The 17,908-nt window shown below is 54.9% G+C and overlaps 2 protein-coding genes and 2 long non-coding RNA genes across 7 annotated transcripts; 3 read left to right on the top strand and 1 right to left on the bottom strand.

The window, feature by feature from the left end:
- The first annotated feature begins 320 nt into the window (after positions 1–320).
- On the top strand, positions 321–2,322 carry SH3BGRL3 (SH3 domain binding glutamate rich protein like 3). Its single transcript, XM_032710108.1, is given in 4 exon segments — positions 321–401; positions 404–538; positions 866–1,033; positions 1,391–2,322. Coding segments are annotated over 4 exon segments (435 nt in total). The 5' UTR covers positions 321–335; the 3' UTR covers positions 1,457–2,322.
- Positions 1,886–13,961, bottom strand: UBXN11 (UBX domain protein 11). Of its 3 annotated transcripts, none has more exons than XM_032710104.1 (13): positions 13,882–13,961; positions 12,934–13,025; positions 12,579–12,700; positions 11,788–11,842; positions 10,704–10,780; positions 10,097–10,211; positions 8,613–8,830; positions 8,231–8,308; positions 7,246–7,366; positions 6,042–6,145; positions 5,718–5,791; positions 4,860–5,006; positions 1,886–4,038 (listed from the first exon to the last, which is right to left on the bottom strand). In XM_032710104.1, the coding sequence occupies exons 2-13, from the start codon at positions 12,938–12,940 to the stop codon at positions 3,819–3,821; spliced, it is 1,338 nt and encodes a 445-aa protein (XP_032565995.1). In that variant the 5' UTR covers positions 12,941–13,025; positions 13,882–13,961; the 3' UTR covers positions 1,886–3,818. The 3 variants fall into 3 exon arrangements, with proteins under 3 accessions (XP_032565995.1, XP_032565996.1, XP_032565997.1); XM_032710105.1 differs by having other exon boundaries at positions 5,724–5,791; XM_032710106.1 differs by lacking the exons at positions 12,934–13,025; positions 13,882–13,961 and adding an exon at positions 12,058–12,165 and having other exon boundaries at positions 12,579–12,690.
- LOC116798034 lies at positions 5,926–14,015 on the top strand. The gene is made up of 5 exons (XR_004360807.1): positions 5,926–6,398; positions 7,045–7,180; positions 12,627–12,808; positions 12,953–13,065; positions 13,907–14,015. It is a non-coding gene; the product is annotated as an uncharacterized LOC116798034 (long non-coding RNA).
- A 381-nt stretch (positions 14,016–14,396) lies between these two features.
- On the top strand, positions 14,397–17,142 carry LOC116798033. Of its 2 annotated transcripts, XR_004360806.1 has the most exons (3): positions 14,397–14,630; positions 14,720–15,440; positions 16,795–17,142. It is a non-coding gene; the product is annotated as an uncharacterized LOC116798033 (long non-coding RNA). The 2 variants fall into 2 exon arrangements; XR_004360805.1 differs by having other exon boundaries at positions 14,397–15,440.
- Positions 17,143–17,908: the final 766 nt, after the last annotated feature.

The raw sequence follows: 17,908 nt of genomic DNA, 5'->3' as shown, positions 1-17,908 counted from the left end.
CAGTGCCCGGGCCGGTACCCGGTGGGGGCGATGGTGTGAGTCCCCATTCCTGGTGCCGGTTCGCGGTGCCGGTAGGGGCGGTGGCGGTGAGTCCCCGTTCCCAGTGCCCGGTAGGGGTGATGTCTCCCCGTTCCCGGTTCCTGGTGCCGGTAGGGGCGGGGGCGGTGAGTTCTCATTCCCGTTCCCGGTGCCGGTAGGGGCGGTGGCGGTGAGTTCTCGTTCCCGTTCCCGGTTCCCGGTGCCGGTAGGGGCGGTGGCGGTGAGTTCTCGTTCCCGTTCCCGGTTCCCGGTGCCGGTAGGGGCGGTGGCTCCCGGGCCGGCCCCGCAGAGCCCGCATGCCCGTGCCCGCCGGCCCCATTGGCCCCCGCAGTCACATGCCGGGCGGTGGCGGGGCCGCCCGCTCCGCCCTCCCTCGGTCCCTCCCGCCCAGCCGAGCCCAGCCGAGCCTCCCTCCGCCGGGCTGAGCGCAGGGAGCGGCCGCGATCGCACCATGAGCACCCTCAAGGTCTACAGCACCTCGGTGACCGGCTCCCGGGAGGTGAGCGGCGGCGGGGCCCCCGGGCTCCCGCGGGCAGGGGTGGGTGCAGCGGGGCCCCTCTTTCCGGGGGTGGGCGTCTCTGTTCCGTGGAGCTGCGAAGCACAACCGCCCCCTCGCCCTATCTCAGGTGTCCCCTCCCCTGCTCTCGCTGCACCGGCTCCTTCATCCCCCAAACCCATCCCTCCCTGCTGGGCGTCCCCCCCCCTGGCCAGGTGGGGTCTGCACCGTGAGCGCTGTGCTGAGCGTGGCTGGCGCGCTGGGGTGTGCACCCACCCTCCGGGCCCTTTTCCATCTCCCCTTAACCTGCCTTTCCCGCCCGGGCTCCAGATCAAATCCCAACAGAGCGAAGTAACCAGAATCCTCGATGGGAAAAACATCAAGTACGAGCTGGTGGATATCTCCCAGGACAACGCTCTCCGGGAGGAGATGAGGGCAAAGGCAGGCAACCCCAAAGCCATCCCACCCCAGATCGTCAACGGAGACCAGTACTGTGGGGTGAGGCTCCTGCTCCGTGCTGGGGGTCAGCACCCTGAGGTTGGGTGGTGGGTGACAGTCCCATCCCCTTGGTTTTGCTACAAAGGGTGTCAAGACACCCTGTGAGTTATTTCTCGTGAGGTGCACAGACAAGGTGCTGTCAGGATTCATGGCCATTTGGAGTGCCGTGGCTTGGGGGGAAAAGGGGATGTGGGCAGGGGTCTTTGGGTGACCGTGGGCTGTGCTGTGTGGCGCTGTCCCTGCTTTGCTCTGTCATCCTTGGCACAACCAACTGGTCCCTGTGCTGTGAACCAGTTTGTGCCACGTTCTCAGGGGACCCTCTTGCCTTGTGAGCGACCGTGTGGCTTTTCCCTGCAGGATTACGAGCTCTTTGTGGAAGCGGTGGAGCAAAACACTCTGCAGGAGTTCCTGAAGCTGGCCTGAGCCCTGGCTCCTCTCCCTTCCTGGACTCTACCTGCATTCCTGAGCACCCTCATCTCCGACCACCTTCACTTCCAGGTTGTCAGCGCTGTCCTGGCACCGCGACCTGTATTCCCGGCACAGGGAAACAAACAAACCCATGACCAAAACTCATTGCAGCTGCCTCCAATTCCCTCCTGCCTAACCCCGATATCATCTCAGAGGGATCCAAAGAAAGTCTGACGCTCGCTGCGCATGGCCTGTGAGCAGAGCCGGGCCTGGCTCACCGCAGCTTCCAGTGCCTCTGTAAACAGCAAAGCCTCTGGGGCGTGTGAAGTGCGGGGCAGCCGTCAGCCCCCTCCTCTGCCTCGGGAGGGAAGGGCTTAGGGCTGCATGTTACTTCCCACTTCTCCTCATTGCTGTTAAAAGTGTAAATTCCGCTGCCTCACTTCCTTTTTTTTTTTTTTTTCCTTTTTTTCCCCGTTTTCATCTCGACTGTAGACATTATGGCAACTAAGTAAATTTTTTTTTTTGTTTGTCTTAATTTAATGCAAAAATACTGCACAGAGTTGGGGTCTGACCACCCACCGTGGAGGAGCTGGGAGGCGAAGCCTGGGATCTGTGGCATCTGTGCTGCCTGGGGGGATGGATGGGGCTGGAAGTGAGATCTGTGCTGTTCTGGCCACCCTCCACCATGACCAGGGCTCCCTCGTGAGCATTAATGGCTCAGGGCTGCCCCAGACCAGCTGATGCTCCAGCTGTCTGCTCTTTCCTCTTTGAGTTGGCTTTTTTGCAATCCTGGACCAAGTGCATTTTGTTTTCCTGCCAAAAAGCAAGTTTATAACCAGTGTTGTCTTCCGAGATGCTATTAAATGTTACTGTACCTTTCACGTTGGTGCTCCTTCGTTTCTTTTAAATCTGGTTTTATTTTGGCTACAGGTTAAACATCACCCTACGTAATGATTCTGAGTCATTTCCAGCTCTGGGGAGCCAAGTCGGTTGTACTTGCTGCTGCAGCCTGACACAAAGGTCTTAACACCTTAGATTGCTGCTGCTAATCAGAGGCTCACAGGACTTGTCTGAATGTCCCACGGCATGGTAGTGACAGGTTCCTCACTCGAACATTCCTCTCCTCTGCGTGGTGAGAGCAACAGCCCGAGGCAGGGACAGCTTCAGCCAGACACGTGAGCAAAAAACAACCCCCTGGCACAAAGATTACCTGGCTGGTTACAGACCAGGAGACAGAGGGGCAGAGGGAAAGGCTGCCTCTGGATCTACTGCAGGTGGAAAAAGGAGGAAGCTGAGTGAGAGCTGTGTGGGTTGAGTCACTGGTCACGGGAAGGTGGTGGAAGCAGCTGGTTTGCTTCCTGCATTTGAGCTGTGCAGGGTCCAGGTCCAGCTGGAGGGGTCTGGGAAGAGCTCCGGGCACTCTGAGCTTCCGCAGTAACTGTGCCTTTGGAATCTAAAGGAAGTGGAAGCTGCAACAGGAATAAAGGGTTTCATTGGGAGCCTTTAATGAGGGCTGGGTCTGCTCAGAGGGAACCTGCCAGAAGGCGCTGCCTCGAATGAGTGGGAGTGTTGTCAGCTGGGAGTCAAGTGCGAGCTTGTCACAGCTGGAATGGGAAGAATGTGCTGGGGAAGGGGAAAAGGGCCTGCAAAGTGCAGCCCCAGCCCACAGAGAAGGAGGAAGATGCTTTATTCAGGGCTCCGTGGAGAAGCCGCGGAGGGATTATGCTCTTCTCCAATGACACGGTGTCCTGTTGCAGCATCCAGCTCGAGCAGGAGGAGGGAGGGAGGGCGGGTAAGTGCAGGCAGGCTGGAGCCTGGGCCCTGCTGGAGCTGGGGGCTGTCCAAGGGAAGGAGCTGTGCACGTACAGGAAGCCCAGCTGCAGGATCTCCCTCCTGGCTGAGTCGAGTCTGGCTCAGTCCCAGCATTGCAATGGCTCAAGGCCTTCAGGTTTAGCTTCACCAGGGACTGTAGAACTGAGCCTGTTCCCCCCCTGCTGTCAGTGCAGTTGAAATCTGTGGGGACCAGCTGTGTGGGGAAAGCAAAGTGCCCCAGCTGTGTGTGTGTCCTGCTGCTACACAGTCCCCGAGCCCAGTACCAGCGTGAAGCTGGCAGGCTCCCCTGGGCAGGGATCAGCCTGTGTAACTCCACACAAATGAGGAACCAGGCCTGGACCCCAGGTGTGAGCTGATGGAAGTGTCTCTGGGTTGGGAGCCCAACTGTCTTGGGGAGTAGCACCCACTGTGAGGCAGCAGGAGTGGGCCTGGCACCCTCTGCCACAGGGAGAGGCCAAACCACTGTTCCAGGCTTTTCTCCATCCCAGATAATGGCACAAGGAAACTAAATCTGGAAAGAAAACCTCTTCCCAACCAGGGAAGGTTATAACAGGTGAGAGGCAGCTCCTTCTCCTTGCAGAGCTTGGGATGAGGAGCTGTTACGGTGTTTGCAGCCCTGTTCCTCTTGCTGGGAGGGGTCTCTTCTCCTCAGCAGCAAGGAGGCACTGGGGATCAGCCCACATTCCTGCAGGCTCCTGGAGTTGTCTGTGTACAGCCTCTGGGGAAAGGTGCTGATGATCTCATACGAGTCGGAGTCTCCACCCCTAGGAAAGAACAGCACAATCTTTCCTACTCACAGGGTCCCCCAAGGTTTTGCTGAGATGCTCTGGCTGATCCAGCTGTGGTTATGCAAGAGCAGAAAAAAGGGCTCCCAGCCCTCTGCAGCCAGCCAGGCAGGGAGCAGCTGTTCCAGCTGCACAGCTGCAGGGGGAAGGAGGCTCGTGCATCCCGACAGCACTGAGCTCATCCTGGGCTCAGACCAAGGCCAGGGCCCTGGCCTGCAACAGCAGTGGGAAGAGGGAAGGGCAAAAGGGGCCCTCAGCCATCTGGAACTGTTCCTGAAGGGCTCAGTGAGCCCTCGGGCAGCATTAAAAGGGTTGGGATATTGAGATGGGTGAGCAAAGAGGGTCTTGATCCAGCAGCTCGGCTTCCAGGCTGCACCAGCACCTTGGGGATGGTAGCACTAGTCATGGGAGTGCTGCTGAGCAAAGGCAGTGATGACCTGGGTCTGATGGCAATTTTGGGAGGGCAGAAGAGGTTTATCTCTGCTGCTGCATGGCAAAGGTGGGTATGAAACACTCTGAGCTATGTGGGACCCCAGCAGTGCTGCCTGGAGAGCATCTAGTGAGGGAGCTGAAGGGGCAGAGAGCTGAGCTGTGACCCAGCTCAGGCTGATGTTTGAAGATCCAGGGCCTTCAGCAGCCACCAGGGGCCCTTCCCTGGGGCCCTACAGAGCCAGGCAAGGATGGAGGAAGTGCTGTGCACACCTGATGGCCCTACAGAGCCAGGCAAGGATGGAGGAAGTGCTGTGCACACCTGATGGCCCTACAGAGCCAGGCAAGGATGGAGGAAGTGCTGTGCACACCTGATGTGGGCGAGGCGCTGGCGCAGGTCCCCGATGGTGTCGGTGAAGAGCATCCTCACAACGTGCGTGTGCTCCCCGCTCTCACACCTGACACGGAGGGTGCAGACTCCAGGGGCAGGGGCTTCAGCCTCTTCAGTCATCTTCACCCTGGTTAGAAAACCCTGTCAGCCAAGGAGTGAGCTCCACTCAGTGGGCAGAACCTCCAGGATGTGCTGGTGAGGTCCAAACAGGGGAGGGGAAACGTTCTAGAGATGAATGAGGCCCCACCTGACTGCAGGCAAACAGACCAACCTGCTGCCCAAACTGCTGCTTTGCCTTCCCTGCCTGAAGGTGCCTTGAAGAGGGTTGTTGACCTTTTTTAACTTTTCCATTTTAAATCAGGGCTGCCTGGTAAGTGCTTCGCCCTACTTCTCTGATTAAAAATAATCTGCTTGGGGTTTTTTTTTCATTAGCTATTTGGGTCGTGGCTTGCCAGAAGACTGAGTGAAAAGTGCTGTTAGTGAGACCTCCCACTTGGGCATCAGTTTCTTGGAGGGATTCCCCCATATAACGTGACTGCAAGCTGCTTTTTCAATGGTTTTGAACTCTTAGGCCTTGGCTTGTTGTTGGGAAAACTATTTCAAAGAAATAAGTGACAATTTGAACAACAGAAACTTTTTGTTAGAGATGCAAGTTTGCCATGAAAAATTCAGTGGTCTTCCCAAATGACCAAACTTGGCCTTTTTTTCTAATTATTTCTAAGGTCTAAAAGGGGAAAGTCCATTTACTTCCTCAACTGAACCCCCTGAAATGGGAGGGTGATGCAGTGATGAAATAGGAGGAGGAGATCCTGACAGGGCAGGGGTTGGGGGGCTGTACCTGTACCTCTCCAGGGTAGCCAGCCTGGGTGTCTCCACCAGGGTCTCTTTGCTGCTCTGCACCCCATCAGAGCCCTGAAACCAAACCAGGTGAGTGTCACCAAACCAGGTGAGTGTCACCACTGCCCAGAGAGCAGCCAGTGCCAGGACAGCCCAGAGGCAGGTGCCAAAGTGCCACGTGTGCTCTGGTGGAGCCTCTCTGGGAGGAGGAGATCACGTGGAGCTGAGAGAGGCCCAAGGAGGGGGTGCTGGTGCTGTGCAGGGTGCTGAGCCCAAGGAATCACTGCTGCCCCTCTCCTGTGGGTGGCTGGGGGTCCTCTCGTACCTGCTGTGCTGCTCCAGTTGAGCCCTGGACACCAACCACTCCTCCTCCATGTTCCAGGGCCTTGGGAAGCTCGTTGGGAAACTGCTCCAAGGAGGCTTTGGGACCTGCCAGAGCAGAGGGGAGATATGTCCATGTGTGACTTTCTTGACAGACATTTTGACCCCAGAACAGGCTGATTTGGTGAAAGGAGAGCGCGCAGCAGCCGACAGGGAGAGCTCTCACCACCCCCAGCGAGGCTGACACTTGCTCTCGGGTTCCTCCCTTGAAGTTTGTCCCACTTTCTGGCCCACTAAATGTCTGACTGTCAACATCAACAGTGAGAACTGCACAGCCTGTTCAGCACAGCTGGGATGCACAGTGGGTAGAAACCTGGATAGCTCTGCTGTGAAAACCTGAAACTATCACCATTTTTTACAGTCTTGGACACTTCACCTTGTATTTGTTGGTATCTACTTCTTTTTGTTTGGAATTTTTTTTTTTTGTTACTGCTTAGATAAAGGGAATATTTAGCAGAGCTTCTGTTTGGGAATAGCCTTGAGATGGATGAGCAAGCAGTTCAGCTGTAGGTAACCAGGCAGCTGTTGCTGATGGGAGATGCACATATTGGGTTATTTAGTGATGCACACACAAACCCACTGAGACTGACTGAGTCTGACTTCCCAATCCTGACAGGTATTGCTTATGCAGACTGTGAGAGTCTAGAAGCAAAATGAGGTATCTGTGGCCTGACCTTATGTCCCATATTCTGTTATGAAAGTCTGAAGAGAAACTGTCCCATATTCAGTACAGTTACGGTTGATGTGGCTTGAAGATATCTGCATTTATGGAATGAGGCTGTAGGAGAGCAGAGGTTTTTTTGCCAGCAAATCCCTCCCTCAGCCTTTGATGGTGGTAAAGGTGAAGGCAGAAGGAGCTTGGCCTTTCGGAAGGGTGCAGGGCAGATATGTTTTGGAAACCTGCTGAATTTCTGGTAATTTATTACTCATCACTTCTCATTCTTTAGGAGGTGAACAATGAGAAGACACTGTGTGTGCTGCCTGGCTCCCAGCTCCTGAAGCAACACCAGGCCCTGACCCACAAGTGTTGCCTTCCTTGCTGAGACAACCCCCAACAACCCTCCTTCCTGCTGCACTGCCCTGGTAAGGTTTAAAAGTTCTCCCCTTTGAAAATTAGCTGCATTTTTGAGGCAGGCTTAAGATTTTACCTGGGATCTCGGTGGTTTCCTGCACTTGGTTTGATTCTGAATGACCAACTATTTGGCCATGGCCAGGAAAACTCCTTGGAAGGTCTCTCTCCTCAAATACCACATCCCTTCTGTCAGTGACCTGTTGAATTAAGTCCACCTGCCATAAGCAAATCTGACTGTTGCACAAGCTTCTCTTGCTGCATCAGAGCACGATAAACCACAGCAATGACACCCAACAATCATAAACCCCAAACAAAAAAACGATGCACAGGTTAAAAGGAACCTCAGCCCCAAGAGCTTTGCACAATCCTCCTTCCATGTGACTTTCTAACTTCCACAGCTCCCAGCTCACTCCAGCTGGACTGACCTTGTCTTGCCCCTGCAGCTGTGCCCTGGTTTCTTCGTGGCAGTAGGTAGGTCCACCCTCTGGCTGTTCCTTCTTACGTTTCAGATGCACTCAAAGCCCTAGATTCGAGTCCTCTGAGGCTTTCTGCCTGCAAATGTGGCCTTGGCTCTTTGCCACTTCTAAGAAATCAAAAAGTGGGGCCCAAAAGAACCTCAGGTGGCCAAAACCATTTAAGGTGTGCAAAATAAACTCTCATGACATCCTCTTTGAGAAACACTTGTTCAATCTGGCTTTAAAAGCTTTTCCAGGGGAACCATTAGAGAACTTTTTTTTTTTTTCCCTTTGGGTGACACAGCTCTTCAGATGCTGCACGTGCTACTTCTCTTACAGAGCCTGCTGTGCTCTTAGAAGCCTTGTTCCAAGCCAAGATTCACTGAGGCAGAGAAAGCCTTCAGTGCTGATGCAGAAACACTCACTCACTTCCTCTAACGGCTGTAGCAGGTGTGCTCCCCACCACCCTTTCCCTCAGACACATCTGCACAGCATCACAAACCTCAGACTCAATCCAGCAGAGTGATGAAAAACCTGAGCAGTTTTCTTGGGAAGCAAGAGAGCAGTTTCTCCCCAAAAAGCTGGTGAAAAGGGTTTGGCACTTACCTGCAAAGGGACACCATCGGGGTAGCGCTGCTGCAGCTCTGAGGGGAAATACCCATCCATGATGTCCTGCAGGCATTGCTGAAACAACATGAGAGCTCATGGTCACACCACAGACTCTCTGTTTAGCTCAGGACTGATCTTTCTGCTGGGCTGCTCCTATTTGTGGTGTTATGGCCGTGCAGAGAAGTCAGAGGCACAGAATCTCACCTCTCAAAATTACTGCACAGAGACATACAAGCCTTTCAAGGCACTGTGGGTACGTGAGGTGAGGAGCTGGGCTCCTTTTTAGGACTGAGATGAGCTCAAAAGCCTTATTGCCTTTCCTGGGGCTTAGTGAAGGGATGGCAGGATGGCTCTAATTCCCTTCCAGACCTTTCCATACCTGTGTGGATGGGTCCTGGTAGGGCCGGAAGGCTCCGTTGCACATGACGATCCCATTTTGGTACAGGGTGAGAGGGATGGGTTCTGGCTGCTTCAGCCGAGCCCCCTGGAGTGTGTGCTTGATCTGAGGACTGCCTTCTCCAGCCAGCAGGTTCAAATATTTAACGTTCTCCAAGATTAAATCAAAATCAATCCGGTGTTTGGGAACAACTGCTTCACCTGTGGCAGAGGGATCGGAGTTACAGGGGGAAAGGGGTGGCAGCAGAGCAGTTTTATCTGTGTGAATCTGAGGTGTGTTTTGAGCCCTGATATTTTCAGATGTTTGCAGAGTGTGGTGCAACACTTGTGCTGTGGTGCAGCTCTGCCAGGTCCACCCGGGTGTGGGCTAAACCACAAGGGCAGGGCAGAGGGTGCAAACTCACAGGGCTCCAGGCTCAACCCCTTGCCCTGTTTATCACTTCAGAAGTGTTGTGTTGTCCCTGCACAATGCACGGGGAGGAATTTCACTAGTTGGATTAGCTAGATTGGATCAATGGATCAGGGCAGAGGTGCTGAAGAGGTGTCAGTGTAAACACAGGCAGCTGCCTGCATCAGCAGGTTGGGCAGGGACACAGTGTTTGTCTGGGTGCCTGAGGGTGGTAGGGTGAAGCAGTGAAAAGGTTGTGATGGGGCAGAGGGATGAAATCAGAAGGGGAAACGAAAGAAAATATGTAGATTGAGCTAAAGCCCTTTGTATTGTTGTTCTGCTTTTTTATGATTTGCTAAAGGAGGATGGGGAAATGCCCTTAAAAAGGGTCAGTGAGCTGATATCAAAACTATTTCTACTGGTTTCCATCTGTCTGCCCCCTCCTGCATCTAAGGGTGGGGAGGTCTAGTTAGCTAATATTTGCCTGGTGGTTAGGAGGCAGCATTGCCTCTACAGCCCAAGTATTCTTCCTTTTTTTTCCTCTGTTACCACTTCCTAAGAAGCCGTTGCCAAACATGCTTGGACCCCACACAGCAGAGTCAGGTCTCAGTTAAACCACTCACGTGGTAGTTGGGAGGAAAGGCAAACAATACTCCCTGGTGGAGCCAGACAATGTGGGTATGTTACTACAACTGCTGTGTACACAAAGCACCTGATTCCGTTTTCCACCCACTTTACGTCAATATTATTAAAGCAATGAAGCTTCAAACAGTGCAGGGTATGTGAATTCTGCAGGAAACAGCTGCTGTGATGTCCTCCCAAAGGGCTGAGCCATCAGGTTCTCTCCTGAAGAGCTTACAAAATTTAGGTGTGTAAAATTAAACCTCCTGCCTGGCTTAGCTCCTGCTAGGTCACTCCATGTCCCTGTCCCTGGGATGGATTGGTGTGAAGATCTTGGCACAGGATCACAAATTCTGAAGGCCCAGATCCTGGGTCTTTTGTGCTTACCTGCTCCACCTTCTCTAAGCAGGCAGTGGGAGCTGGGATAGCTGCTTCAGCCAGGGGTGCTGGTGTTTTACCTGGCTTCCAGAGGCTCCTTGGTAGCAGCTCCTCTTCATCCCCTAGAGATTCTGTGTCTTCCAGCTGATCCCGTGTCTCTCCAACCCAAATCAGACCATAGTCATTCAGAAATTGCTGAGAGGGGAAAGTACAGGTCAGTGCTGTAGAGCAGAGCTTCAGAAAACTAGAAGTGGTAGCCTGAGTGTGGTCAGTTGTGACTGTGAGAAGCAGAAAGGGAGGTAAGAGGTTTGTCTTGAGGGTTCCTTGGCCCAGACAGACAAACTCACTGGCAGGGCAGTAGTAGCAGCTCCACTAGTAGTAGGCAAAAGGGAGGAGGAAAGCATTTGTAGTGACAGTGTAATCTCTCAAGACTGTAGGAGCCACAAAGAATATTTCTACAGTCCTGGAAATCAAAATGACGAGGTTTGCAGGAGGCACAGATGTCTGTGTGTTTAAAAAGCCTCCTCCTGCCCTGTTGCTGACATCCAACCTGCTCTCTCTTTCCAGACTGAGGTGAAGAATTGTGATGACCAAAGTGGCAGCTCAGAAAAGGCCAAGCAGCCTGGGACTGCAGCACTCTCAAAGTGAAGGTGCAGATGGCTGAGGGCAAGAGAGGTGGTGTCTCACCTCCATCTCGCAGACCTGGGTCTGCAGCTGAAGGCACCTCACTTCCAGCTCTTCCAGGGTGGATGAGTCAGGAGCACCTGAAAAAGAAGAGCTGACGTTTCTGTGCACAGCCTTAAAGAAGAGCTGTAGGTAAAACCTGTGTCACACAGCACAGACCCCCAGCAGCACCCTGCCTGCACTGTGAGTGACCTCAAGCGTGACACAGGAGCTGAACACGAGCTTTGAGTGCTGGACTCTGACAATTCAGCCTGCAGTGGTTTGACAAGGATGCTGACAGACCAGGAGATAGCTGTGAACGACACTGGCCAAGTTTTATGCTGCAGGAAGCTGATGTGAGTGGTGCTGTTGGCAATTATGCAATGAAAACTGCTTGGCTTCCTCAGCCCATTAAAAAAATGAGCAGGTGTCCACTAAAGCTGGGTCCAGAAATCTTGGCTGGGTGGCAGCACAACGCGTGGTGAGGCACAAACCACACATGATTGTGGTTTGACAGGCACAGTCGTGTTTTTTCACTCAGGAAATGGAGAATTTACCACAGCTTTGCACTAACAAGGTAGTTCAGCCATTGCAGAAAATGTGTGTGGGCTCAGCTGGAGAGCTGCTGGATTCCAAGGAATTGAACAGGGGAAAAGACCTTCGGTGACTCACTTAAAGCTGGGCTCAATTTAGAGTTAGGCTGCCTTGCAGGACAAGTGAGCCTGGACCTGTTGGAGACTCCAAGCAGATTTTTGGTTTCTCTCAGCTGTAGCTGTTTTCCTGCCTGTTTGAACTCTGCAGTGTTTACTTATTTTTTTGGGTTTTTTTCTCCTGGCCATCCTCGGGTGTCTGGGTGGTTGGTTTACACTCATGGAAACTTAGTAACCCACAGAAAATAGGCCAGGAAATGACGATTTGTGCTGCACCAGAAAAAGCCGAGTAACAGATGTGAGTTCAAGTGCAGATCTGCTTTAGGAAATGGCACCAGTGTGGCTGGTACCTCTCACCAAAGAGGCTCCTGGGCTTGGGAGCCAAGGACAGCTCAGAGAGGAGCTCTGTTGCAGCACCAGGAGCTCTGTTGCCCTCCCAGAGGTCGATCAAGTTTTACCTTCCCCTTCCTGAAGAGTCTTTATCTTCTCCTCGAGTTCAGCAATCCTCCTGTCCTGCAGGGACAGAACAAATAATGACCTCAGTTCCTGGGCCTCAGGGCCTGGAGGCACAGTTGGCACAATTAGTCCTGGGTGAGTCTGGTGCAGGTACTCCCACCCCACTCAGAGACAGGCAAAACAAGGGTCAGAAGGGCTGAATCACCTCACAAACACCTTATTTAGGCTCAAGTGAGAGGTGGGATAAATAAAGAACTCCAGGAATAGGCAACCTATCTCCCAGTCCTCCATCTGCACGAGAGCTGTGGGCACACACAGGCTCCTGTGCTTCCTGCTGAGGGGCTGATCTGGAGACTAAAGCAGCATCTCTGCAGCCACTTCTTCAAAAATGAAACAAAACAGGGTATTTATTCCAAGCTTTTAAAGGGTATTTATTAAAGGGTATCTATTCCATTCAGTAATGCAGAGAGGTCTGCTCTGGGATGACACTGCTGTGGGAGCAGCTGCTGTTTCAGGAAAAAAAAAGGAAGGGGGAAAAATAAAAGGTCTGAAGCCAAAGAGCTGCTGATATTAGTGCCAGAGTGCTGGGAGTCACTGCTGTAATCCCCTCTCCCACCCCAAGGCCTGATCCAATTGCTCTGTTGCTTTGCAAAGGCTCGTTTGGGTAATTAACAGAGTAAGCCACAGATTAACTTCTTTTAGCCCAAACAAGGTCTGAGCAGGTGGAGCTGCTGTGGCTTCAACCATCAAAGCAGGACACAGAGCAGGCTCAGACAGGGGGGCTGATTTTTACCTTCAGCTGGATTTCTTGTGCTTGTTTCTCTATTTTTTGTTCCAACAGAGAGATTTTTTGCATCAGGGAGGGCGTGAGCTCCACCACGGGGGACACGAGCTCCGTGTCAGTGTGAGCTGCACCTGGAGGCACAAATACCTGTTACCTCTCTGAAATGGGGGTTACACAGGGGGCCCCACACCAGAATTCCTGCTCTGCCACAGCAGGGAGGACAAGGATATTTTTTGGGGGTAAGGGGGTGGCTGTGTCACCAACAGCACGTTGTGTAGGTGAGAGGGGGACCACAGAAATTAGGTCTGGCCTGGGAAACTGTCACTGAGAAACTCAGAACTCCCTAATAATTGAGGGACTTTACCCTCCATGTTCCTTTTCAGTGTTGTCCCCTGGAGCAGGAGGGGAGGCTGCCTTGCACTGGATTCCTGGTCCTAGGAGACAGCCTGGCATCTTCTGAGAAGGGGCATGGAGAGCATGGAAGGAAGAAAAACAGGTCAGTGTTTGGATACAACTTCTCCAAAAGCAGGGAAAGAAACATCAGGCTTGTGCTGAAGGGAAAGCAGGTGGCCTGGGCGTTCAATCCCATGAGTATTCCCAAATTCCTGAGCGTGTGTGGGCACTTGATATGAGACAGGAACATGGGAAGGTACAATCAGAAACAGCAAACTTTACTGGGAGTGAAACGTGAGGGTTTGCTCTGAAACCTGGTGGGGAGGATGTGACCTGAAGTGGAACTGCAAAAATAGGTGACGTCTTGTTGTGCTCTAGGGCTGGTTGAGGATGTGGAAGCCTGTTGCTTCTTATCTGATTTTGGACAGTTGTAGGAGAGAGCGAGCTACGGTCATTGCAAAACGTGTAGGGTGGTAAGAACTGCCTCGCCTGTGAAGGCAATGAACTTGGACAGCTCTGCCCTTTCAGTAAAAATAAGAGGGGGTAATACATAAAAATAAAGCACAGGCTCATTAACTTTGGGGGGGGTTGCCTGATGGGTGAATTTTTAAAAATATAGTTGAAAAAAAAGCCTAAACTGTACATTTTTCTCATCACCCCAGCCCGTACACCGGGGCAGGGTGGGCTGCTTGAGGGATCTTGGGCGAAAAGAGGCTCAAAATAACGGGGGTCACCAGGTACCTCCTGGGGGAGGTGACTTTGGGGGGGGGTGAACTTGGGGGGGCCCGACGAGGGTGGCAGCGCCGGGGGCACCCGGCGTGTGCTGGGGCGGAGCTCCGTGTGTTGGGGGGACCCTCGGGGGGGATCCCCGAACCTCGGTGGGGGTTCCCCGCGCTCCCCCGGACCCCCAAGCACTCACCCACCCGCCGCCATCTTGTTTACAGGCGGTTACCATGGCGACGAGGATCCCGCTGCGATTGGCTCAGCTCTGGTCACGTGGTGGGTAATACATCCCCGGGACCTACAAGTCCCAGCATGCACCACGCGGGGACCTGGAATGGGACCGGGATGAGATGGGCAGTGGGTCCTGCTTCCCTCCCTTGCCTCCCTCTGCACATCCTCTGTTTCAACTCATAGACATCGGCCCGACCCGAGGCACCTCCCGCTGTGCAGCTCCTCCTGATTCCCTCGCCTGTTGCTTTGGTTTCACTTTTCTCACCTGGGCACCTCTTGTTTTGCCTCACTGATGCCCTGAACTCCATCCAGAGCTTGCTGCCATCCCGGGAGCCTATCCTGTGTGTCTCTCACCCCACCTGCTGCCACTGAGCCAGCTGAAGCCTAGCCAGTTTTACCCCCTTTTATGGGGTGCTCATAGAATCACAGGACTGGTTTTGGAAAGGACCTCAAAGCCCACCTCATTCCACCCCCTTGCCATGGGCAAGGACACCTTCCACTAGACCAGGCTGCTCAGAGCCCTGTCCAAGCTGGCCTTGAACACTTCCAGGGATGTTGGCTGTGCACAGAGAGACTTTAAGTTTGAAACTTCAACAAAGTGCAAAAACGAGCTAAATTTGTTGAAGCTTTGCTGCAGAGGAGCCCTCAGCTCTGGGCGGAAGCCAACAGCGAGCTCTTCGTGAAGCACTTCACCAGCACAAACCCAGACAGCAGGTGTATGTGCTTGGCACATTTCAGTAACTTTATTCATTTCAAACCACCTTAAAATAACCAGATCCCTTTTTTGTCTCCTGGTGCTGCAGTCGAGTCGCTGAGGGAGCCCAGAGATCTGCAGTGAGGAGGTGGATATTGGGGGGCCGAAGGAAGCATTTCCCTGATCCCTTACCTGGATCAGACTACCCTGGGTGTGTCACTGAAATTCGGAGGGACACCTTGGCCTCAGCTTCACACTGGGGGAAGGAGGTTTGTGACACGGTTCAAACACTGGCTGTGACTTGCAAAGCCTCCCAGTGATCCAGGGAAGGTTTCAGCCACTCTTCAGTCCTTTGTGGGTGTGAGGACAGAGAGCCCCCAGGCAGATGCAGAGCTCAGCCTCAGGGGTTCCATGCTGGAGGTGGTATTTGGGGATGTGGCAGAGCCCAAGGCTGCAGACAGTGGCCAGGACATCCCTTGGAGCTGGCCGTGTGGCTGTGCCAGGGCAGATGGAGCAGGAGCTGCTCTCGTGGCAGGGGATGCGGGTGAAAAGCTCCAGGGACTCGAGGCCGAAAGGGTGGAGATCCCCCACACCGTGTCTGGCACCTTCTTCCTCCCAGCGCCGTCAACAGACGCGACTTCCCCAAATTGAGTTGAGCAGCCTTTTGGAGAAGGGGGTTGTGATTGGTGAGACGGAGCCAGCGCTGTGCTTAAAGCCTCGGGGCAGAGGAGGAAGTGTCAGGCACACGGAGAGCCCCGCGAGCCCCGACCATGCGGCCCCTGCAGCGCGTCCGCCCGCTCCTCCTGCTCGCCCTGTTCGCCCTCTGCATGGTAAGGCCGGGGCTCTGGTAGCCCAGCCAGCTCTGTCCCATGGGTGGGGGGCAGCCCTGGGTTCAGCCAGTGAGGTAATTTCTGCTTTCAGCTGGGAACATCAGCGTTTAATTTTCTATCTGACTCTAACCGCCGTGATGGACCGGGAGCTTTGCGCTGTGGTCTGGAAGGTCTAAAATACTTCCATATGTTGATTTTTTTTTTTTTTTTTAAAGCATTTCTTTGACTTGAGAGTATCATCCACATCCATAACCTTCACCCTGAGCTCTCCAGCCTCTCCTTTGCGTGCTGGCCCCGTGCCTGGTGTGGGGATGCTGAATGTGGCTTGCTGGAGGTGCCAGGCACGGCCGTGGGGGTCCTGGGTGGGCACACGTCCATGGTTTCCTCTTGCCTCTCCCCACTGGAGGTTGTTTTCCTTCCCACTGGGAGGCTCTGAGTGCCGTGCTGGTGGATGTCACGGCTCTCCTGGGTGGGGAGTGTTGCGTGGGAGGGAAGGTCATGATGCTTTTGGGGGGTACAATGCTGTTTGGAGCAGCTTTTGGGATGATTTTTTTTGCCCCTACAATGTGTTGGTAACGGGGGCAGATCTGTCTGTGCTTATTTCACTCATGAACTTCCATGCAGCTGCGACCTGCTGTTGGCTCCACAGGGTGCATTTACATTTTGGGATTCCCCCTCTGTGGCTGGGTGAACCAGCCAAAAACCCTCAGGGGTGTTGGGGCCCCATCCCTGACCCTTTTCCAGCTCTGGAGGGACCCTGAGGAGGGCTGTGAGGCAGCGTGGGGACTGTGTGTTTCACAGTGGGAAACAACATACCTTTTCCAGCAGCAGGGCAGTGTTAGAGACGGAAGGAAAGTGCCCTGAAATCACCATCCCAGCTGCAACCTCCCTGCTTGCAACAGCCCGGGGGTCCCTCTTCCCCTACCCCTCTCCTCCAGCATGGGTGTTTCCAGCTCTGCTCCCACACCCCAACCTCTTCCGTTCAGGGCACGTGTCCTGCCACCTTCTTACCACTTCCTCGCAGCAGAAAGAGGGGCAGAGGCCACTCCCTGGCTCCTGCTTCTCCTCCTAATTTTTTTAAACTCGCCCCCTCTAGAGCCAGGACAAGGATTCGAGGGAGAGCTCGCTTCCCACCCTGTGCTGGGAAAACCCAAAAGCCAAGAGTTTGAGTGTGAAGGAGAACCTGCCGTGGGACAGGAGGACATTTGTCCTGCCTGGCACGGGGCAGTGTGGGCTCTCGGGTGCCCCAAGTCCATTTGCCCCTGAGTCGTTTTGCCCCGAGGGCAGTCGAGTGAGGCTTTCAACCCCTCGCTGCTGTTTGGAAGGGATGGCTGACGCTCGTTTCCTTTCCCAGTCCCTCTGCCAGGCGCAGGGTGAGAAGCAGCCTGCAAAAGATCTTCCGCCCGCCAACGTAACGACCAGCGCCAGCGTGAGCCCCCCCTGCGGGAGCCCCTCGCTCCTCTCCCTCGCCCTGGGGGTGGCCGCAGCCTTCCTCCTGCATCTGCGCTGACCGGGAGGGGGTCGCCGTGCACCCCCCCCTCCTCCTCGGATCCCCCAAGAAGACCCCCAAGGATGGCATCCCCCGCACCGGCAGCACCGCGGCATCGCTCCCATCCATCCCTGCCGCCCTCCGCTCCCCTCGTCCCGGAATGAGACCCCCCCCCGGCCCGGGAGCGGAGCAATAAACGTGCTGGTGTCGAGACCTCCGCCTTGGGGCGGGTGGGTACCGGGGCTGGGGGGGCTTCGTGGGTGGGGGGCGCAACACCGGCGCCTCGCTGGGGGCTTCAACCCGCGGTTGCCAGGCCTGAGCCGCTACGGGGAGCCGGGGGAGCACGGCCAGGACCCCCCGAGGGTCCCCCGAGGGTCCCCCCGGAGCTTTCCCGGGACCGCCCGAGGGTCCCCCCGGGACCGATCCCGGAGCGGGCGGGGCGCGGGCACAGCGCCCCCTGCCGGCCGGGCGGAGCATCGCCTCCCGGCGCGTCCTGGCCAATCCCAGGGCAAGGCTCGCGCTCCCCACCAATCCGGGGCTGCCAAGCTCCCGCTGTCAGCCAATCGCGGTCCGGCGGGGGGTATATATAGCAGTGGGCGAGAAAAGACCTCTTTTTTTGTGAGCCGCGGTCGCGGGTGGGGAGGGGTTGCCGCATGTCGGGGGCCCCGCGGTATAACGGGCTTTCGCTTCCTTCAGCGTCCCGCTCCGCTGGGCTGACCTGAACCTGCGGGTTGCTGGTCGTGTGGCTGCCTGTCTTCCTGCCCAAACGGATCTCGGGGCAAGTGGGGGCACGTTTCAGCGTAAAAGATGGATGCTTGATGGTGGCTGTCGCTGAAAGCTGCAGCAGCCACCGGCCCAGTGGACACTTCTGATGTGCAGCCCCTGGGGCCTGTCTGTCACCGCGGGACAGCCCGGGGTGATAAGTGATCGCTGTCCCTGTGCAGTGACCCCCCAAACTGGGGAGCCCAAGCTGGGCTTG

Source organism: Chiroxiphia lanceolata, chromosome 24 (assembly GCF_009829145.1).
Source record: "Chiroxiphia lanceolata isolate bChiLan1 chromosome 24, bChiLan1.pri, whole genome shotgun sequence".
Classification (NCBI taxonomy): domain Eukaryota; kingdom Metazoa; phylum Chordata; class Aves; order Passeriformes; family Pipridae; genus Chiroxiphia; species Chiroxiphia lanceolata.
This window is presented reverse-complemented; position numbering and strand designations above follow the sequence as displayed.

Excerpts from the sequence above, each read along its gene's own strand:
- UBXN11 (XM_032710104.1), bottom strand. Across the intron at positions 8,831-10,096 it reads AAGGAGCCTCTGGAAGCCAG|GTGAAGCAGTTGTTCCCAAA; the intron begins GTAAAACACCAG and ends CCTCTGCCACAG. Across the intron at positions 7,367-8,230 it reads CCGATGGTGTCCCTTTGCAG|GTCACTGACAGAAGGGATGT; the intron begins GTAAGTGCCAAA and ends TTAATTCAACAG.